The 7323-nt window shown below is 32.6% G+C and overlaps 1 protein-coding gene across 1 annotated transcript; it reads left to right on the top strand.

Annotated features, from left to right (window-relative positions):
* The first annotated feature begins 6438 nt into the window (after positions 1-6438).
* Positions 6439-7109, top strand: LOC141714074 (uncharacterized). The gene is made up of 2 exons (XM_074517616.1): positions 6439-6957; positions 7053-7109. Exons 1-2 carry the CDS (start codon positions 6439-6441, stop codon positions 7107-7109), a joined length of 576 nt encoding a protein of 191 aa, XP_074373717.1.
* The last annotated feature ends 214 nt before the right edge of the window (positions 7110-7323 follow it).

Genomic DNA, 7323 nt, shown 5'->3' with positions numbered 1-7323 from the left:
GAATCCAACCAAGTCTTTGAGCCCAAAAATCATGTCATCGTCGCATCCAGCATCGGCGTTGAATGTTGGCTTCTTAAGATTCGCTCCCTCGATTCATATTTGATATGATAATTTGATGTCATAAGATTTATGTACTATTTCAATTATTGTATATTCAAAAATGAGATTGGGTGTTACAAAAAATTATGACAGTATAAAATTTAAATAATTTTTTTAAGTTAATTATAATCATATAAATATATACATTAGATTAAAAAAATAAATAATTACATTTATAATCGGGTCGACAGTATAAAGGAACTTTTTCGTATATAAATATATTTTTCGTTATTTTTTATAAATATGTTTACATTGAGTAAAAAACATATATACATAAATTTACATTTATTATGATGTCTTAGTGTCTTAAATATATTTTTCTAACTTACGTGAAAAAAGTATATTCGAGTAATTTTTTTTCGCTAAAAAAGTAATGTTGTGTTAGTGTTCAACTGAAAAGTTAAGTAAACATTTCTCTTTAAATTATTTAATATATTTTAAAAAATTTAAATTTATTTAAAACGCGTAGCGCGGGCAAAAATCCCTAGTCTCATATTATTGTACCTTATTTCAGAATTGGTGATAGCCAGACTTTTCTTTATGTACCCTTTGTTTAAAATAAATCATCGTGCACCCTAAATATCTCATAACTGTTCTAAATATCATGTTTCTATACAACCATGTTTTCGTATAACCATGTTTAAAGATCGTAAAACCCTATTTTGTGCCATGATAAAACAACACTGATATGAGAATTATGTAGTAATAGGATTGCATGTGCAAATTGGGTAAAGCTTAAAACCCGCAAAAGAGAATTTATAGAAAATATTGTTATATCTATGCCATGCTATCATATTGCTAAATAATTGCTCGATCAGGTTTGTAAGAAATGGCCAACTCACCAGATCACCAAGAAGAAGAAATTCCAACTCAAGACCCAGAAATAAACCCAGAAACCACCATTATGAGCAGACTTGCTCAGTTTTTGCAACAACCTGTGGCCCCTAAAGTTGGAAATTTCAAACACTTTCAATCTGTTCATCCCCCAGAGTTCTTAGGTTTTCCCGACCCGATTAAAGCACATTCGTAGTTGAGAGAAATGGAAAAAGCTTTTGAGTTAGCAGAAGTTAAAGACGACAAGAAAGCTCAGTATGCGAGTTATTACCTTAAAGATGAAGCAAGTTTCTGGTGGGAGTCTTCGAAGGCGTTGTTGGAAGGTAAGGACTTAACATGGGAGAAGTTCATTGAGATGATTCTGGAGAAGTATTTGTCGAGCTATATGCAAGATCAATTGGAAATGAAATTTTTGGACCTAAGACAAGAGGATATGTCAGTAGCGGAGTATGAAGTGAAGTTCTCGGAGTTGTCTAGATTCGTACCTGAGTATGTGAATACGGAGGCAAAGAAGGCTAAGAGGTTCCAACAGGGACTTAAACTGTGGATTAGGAGTCAAGTAGCGTTGTCGGAGATCAAGAATTATGCTACCTTTGTACAAAAGGCAATGATAGTGGAAGGTGAGCGTGAAGCTGTGATGAGAGAAAATGAAGGAAGAAAGAGGAAATTTGAAAGCTCAGAGCAAGAGCAAGGGAGTTCAAAGTTTAGAGGAAAATTTGGAAAGAATGGTGGAGGTCAGAACCAAAAGTTTCAGAAGTTTAAACCCGGTAACGGAGCTTAGAAGAACCGTTTCCAGAAAGCAGGACAGCCAGGGAAGGATAACAGACCTCAGATTCAGGAGTGCAAGAATTGTGGAAAGAGACACCCGGGAAGGTGCAATAAGTTGGATGTGACATGGTTTAACTGTAACCAGAAGGGACATTATTCTTCAGAGTGTCCTAGCGGAGCAAGGAAGCCTGACTTGGCTTATTTCAAGTGTGGAAAGGTGGGCCATATGGCCAGGAATTACAAGGAGCATGTTCAGAAGGCTAATGTTCTTAGGATTGTTGGACCGACATCTCTCCCAGCACCATCAGCTCAACCCAGAGTTAGAACCTTTAATATGACAATGAAAGATGCGGTGCAAGATGTGGACGTGGTAGTAGGTATGCTTGATATTAACTCAGTAGAAGTAAAAGTATTGATGGATTCTGGAGCAACTAGATCTTTTATCTCTTATCTCTGAAAGTATTCTTGATAAGTTAAATTGTGTTGTGTACCCTCTCGAACCTAATTTGATTATAGATGTAGCAAATCAAGAGAAAGTTATTGTTAATAAGATTTGTCCTGATTGTGATGTGACTATAGAAGGTCGACACTTTTCTGCTGACTTAATTCCCTTTAAGTTAGGAGAATTTGAGGTTATACTAGGAATGAATTGGTTGTCAAACCATGAAGCGCAAATAGAATGTAAAAGTAAGAAGGTGAAGTTAAGAACCAAGGATGGTGAAAAGGTGTTATTCAAAGGAAAGAGGCAAGAAAAGAAATTCCTAACGGTTACTGAGGCGAGAAGATTAATATGTCTAATTGGAGGCATGAAATAAATTTTTGGTAATGGAGGATCTATTCTCTTTTCCCATTTTTTTTCCAAAAAAAGATCTTGGAGATTGTGTAACAATTGCAGTGGGCTCGTGAAACAACAAATTTAAACCGACCGAAAGACAAAAAAATTTATTAACCAACCAAATTCTTATTTAAATTTATATCTAAATGATAATGTTCCAAAATGTTATATCGATTCTAAAATGAAAATTTGAAGTAATTTAAAATATATAACTCTATATATAATATACACAGAGCTCAATATACCCATAAAATATAATAATTTTTTTTCAAACAATTGTCTAATATTTTTGTTTTAACTTGATCACATTTTAAATAATTTGATATAAAATTTACTTTTAAATTTTTCGAAGTTCGGTCTTTTCAGTTTGCTCATCACAAAATTGAACCCGGCCTTAAATTTAATAGAGTATAAGAAGTACCGATTAAACTCTAAATTGTATATAAAATAATCGATTTCTTCTTTTTTTTGTCAAGATAAAATATCTGATATCGATTATATTATTTCAGGTCAGAACTAAGATTATCCCTAATTTTACAAAAAGTAAAAAAAAATCATGAAATCTAGCATTGAAAATGTCTCTTAACTACCATAACGATGATCTGCTTGCTGCTCCAAATACAATATAACCTCGATAAATAAATGTTTAATAAATGAATAAATTCAACAAATGAATAATTTTTTCCAGTCCGGCTTGGATAAATGAGTTTAATGAATAAACTCACTAAATGCATTAATAAAAAAAAAGTACATATAAGCCCTATTTAAATAAAAATAAATAATCACATGACATAGTTCAAATAATATATTTATATTTATATAAATATATAAATAAATTTAATGCAATAATTTTTTTCATTTGACTGACCATTGTTGGTTTATGATTATCATATTAAAATAAGATCGAGAATATATATAACTGATTATGTATGACTTTGTAAAAATATGACGGTATAATTTTCTTCACACAATTGAAGGTATAGTTGTACATATTTAATGCATAGATGTAAAACTAATTTAAAATGTTAAAAATGATTATATAATTTTGTCATGTAAAATATATGATTTCGAATATATTATTTCGGGTCAGAACGAATATTATCCTTCATTTTACAAAAAATAAAAAAAAAATAAAAATTTCATAAAATCTAATATTGAAAATGTCTCTTACCTATAACGATGATATGCTTGCTGCTCCAAATACAGTATAATCTTGATAAATAAATGTTCAATAAACAAATATACTCAATAAATGAATAATTTTTTCTAGTCCGACTTGGATAAATGAGTTTAATGAATAAACTCACGCATATGCGGCTGTTCTTTTGGGCTTTTATGGGCTGAGTTTTTAGTTTGGACTTATTTTTTTTGGGCTTTGATTTGGCTTGTGTTGTAGTTTTATTTTTCTTTTTTCCTTTTGGTTTTTCTCTTGAAGTCCTGTTTCAAGAGTTAAATTCTTAAGGAATTCTTTTTGTATATTCTCTCTTTTTATTTTAATCTATGAGGCTTAGACCACATTTATCCAAAAAAAAAGAAAAATACAAAAATTAAGTATTTATAGGCCCTATTTAAATTAAATAAATAATCACATTATATAGTTCAAATAATATATTATATTTATATAAATAAATTTAATCCAATATTTTTTTTTCATTTGACTGACCATTATTGATTTATGATTCAGATATTAAAATAAGTTCGAGAATATATATAACTGATTATGTATGACTTTGTAAAAATATGACCTTATAATTTTCTACACACAATTGAAGGTATAGTTGTATATATTTCTTGCATACATGTAAAACTAATTTAGAATGTTAAAAATGGATTTAATCAAATATCACGAATCATTAATAAATTTAGAGTGAATTGCAGATTGCACCCCGTAACTTTGGCTAAAATTCAAAGTTATATACCTGTTTTTAGAAATTGCAAGTTGCATCCCTTAGTTTTAAAATCCGTTTTACATTAAACCCCTTTTCGTCATTTTCCGTGAAAATTGACTGTTAACGTTAGTCAGCAGGGGTATTTTAGTACTTGCACAACTGAAACATAGTTACATCCAATCTCACTCTCATTTACCCGGCATTTTTACCCCAATTACTAATAGTATGAAACCCTCTGATAATCGAAATTGGCATCAATTGAAAGCGTAAAATGAGGGGAAGAGTAAAATTTGTGGACGATGAAGCTCCCGATTACAGTGTAGTACCTGAAGGTGAAGTAACTGAAGATGAAGGTTAGTAGTTCGAACTTAAATTTTGCACAATATGTGTACATATATGTTCCGACAATTCATTTTATGCATGTATTCTGTGTTTAATTCTATTATGGATGCTATGTTTTGCTTTGAAGAAGGTTGTTGCTGTTGTTGGTGGTCCCTTTATGTTGTAGTAAATGTAAACATGAGTTCGATTAAAGAATGTAATGGTCCTTTACGTTTTTGTTGCTTTAAAATTGTTTACTGTAGTCACATGTATGGTGGGTCATTTGCATGTAATTGTATTTTACTCCATTCTGGAGTTTAGAAATTGAATTATTTTTTATTTCAGTTGGCTCTGTTTTCTTTACCATCAAAGTAAATTATGATGGAGAATTTACTGAGCATTTTAAGGATTACTCTGGTGGTAAAATAGCGTACTTCGACTATTGTAATAGCCAGAAATTTAAAATGTGTGACTTGGATGCATTGTTTGGAGCTTTGGGGTTAGAAATAGGTACCTACAATACCTGGTTATTGCTTCCAGACCATTTGTTAGAGTTAGGAGCACTACGGCCAGTTATAAATAATAATGATGTGGATATCTTTACGGATCTTATTGAAGTTGGATATTGTAATTCCGTTACATTGTATACTACAATAGCCACAACAGAACCAATGAGAGATAGTGATGGTTTTGAGGACTATGATTTCTCCCTTACTCAATTTGAGTTGGATGAAAGGGAACAAAGAGTATCTGAAATGATAGAGGAGTGTAACAGAAATAAAGTGAAAAATCAAACTAAAGGGGAAGAAGAAAAACATGTTGTTGCTGACATACCATTTGAGGCTGATACCTCAAATATAGATTCTACTGAAACTGAAACACCTACACCAAGGAGGAGAAGGAGAGTACCTCCTCCAAACCCACCTTTTAGAACTAGAAAAAGGGGAAGATACTCAATGCTCAGAGTAAGTTTTTTTATTTATGCACTGTCATTTTGTATCTTGTTATGTGAAATTATGTGTAATGTGATATTATATGTGTTTGGTGTAACAGGGGGTGTTTAAAAATACTGAGGATGCACCACTTGTAATAGATGATGATGCTGACATGCCACCTCCACCTCAACCAAGTCAACCAAGTGACACTGATGTGGCAAATGATAGAAATGTGATAAAGGGAGATCATGAGAAAGTTGAGGGGTTGACTGATGATGGTGTTCATGAGGAAGTAGGTGTATTGGAAGATGAACAAGCTGATGTAGAAGATAATGACAAAGAAACTTACGACAGTGAAAGCTCTGAAAGTGCATTTGATAGTGATGAAGAGAGGATGGCAATTAGTTCCTGTGATGAAAAAGATATTGCATATCCAGAGTTTAATGAAGTAACTGATATGGATGATCCTCAATTCAAGCTTGGAATGGTGTTTAGTTGTGGTGATGTTTTTAGAGCTGCTGTTAGAAAACATGTTATTGTGCATCAAAGAGGAGTATATTTGAAGAAGAATTTGGCTGATAAGATAAAGTGGATAAGCACTGAAGGTTGTAATTGGAAATGTTATGGTATTAAGATGCAAAGATCAACAAGTATCCAAATTAAGACATTGTTCACAAAGCACACATGTAATCCTGTTTGGGAGCAGAAGCAGGTGACATCCACATGGATTGCATAAGCATATGAAGACCAGATAAGAATGAATCCTACCTGGCCAGCTGAAGCATTTCACTCCAAAGTGGTGAATGACTTGAAATGTAATGTTTCATATTCCATGATATATAGAGCTCTCAAAAAGGCAAAAGAAAGTATCTTAGGGAAACATGAAGAAGAATTCAAGTTGTTGTATAGGTATGTGAATGAACTGAAAAAAGCCATGCCAAATACCACAGTGGAGCTAATGACAGAGGATGCAGAAGAAGGTGTAGAAGGTAGGAGATTTAAGAGATTTTATGTTTGTTTGGGTCCTTTGAAAGAAGGCGTTATGGATGGATGTAGACCACTGATAGGTCTGGACGGATGCCATTTAAAGGGGCCATTTGGAGGTATCTTGCTCACAGCAGTAGCCACAGATCCCAATGATGGGATGTATCTTGTGGCATGGGCCCAGGTTGAAGCTGAAAATAATGATTCCTGGAGCTGGTTCCTCTCTTTACTAAAAGATGACTTGAGGGTGGTCAATGATGGTGGTTATACCTTCATTAGTGACAGACAGAAGGTAGATATATACATTCATATCTACTTTTAAAATTTTTTATTTTTGATATTTATTTTTGTGACTGTCATCTTTTAATAATATGTCCAATTTTATAGGGCCTTGTTAATGCTCTTGAGGCACACTTTCCCTCGGCAGATAAAGATTTTGCGTAATGCATTTATTTAGGAATCTAGCTGGGTTGTACAAAGGAGTTGGTGTCAGGACTCAACTGTGGGCTGCTGCCAAGGCAACAAATGAGTACTTCTTTAAAATGCATATGGGATTGCTTAAAAAGGTACATTGACATCTTTAATTTACATATTTCATCAATGCTAGGTATACATAAAAATGCATAAAGTACTAACACAATTCACTACAGATGCATTC

This window comes from Apium graveolens, chromosome 3 (genome assembly GCF_009905375.1).
Source record: "Apium graveolens cultivar Ventura chromosome 3, ASM990537v1, whole genome shotgun sequence".
Lineage (NCBI taxonomy): Eukaryota > Viridiplantae > Streptophyta > Magnoliopsida > Apiales > Apiaceae > Apium > Apium graveolens.
This window is presented reverse-complemented; position numbering and strand designations above follow the sequence as displayed.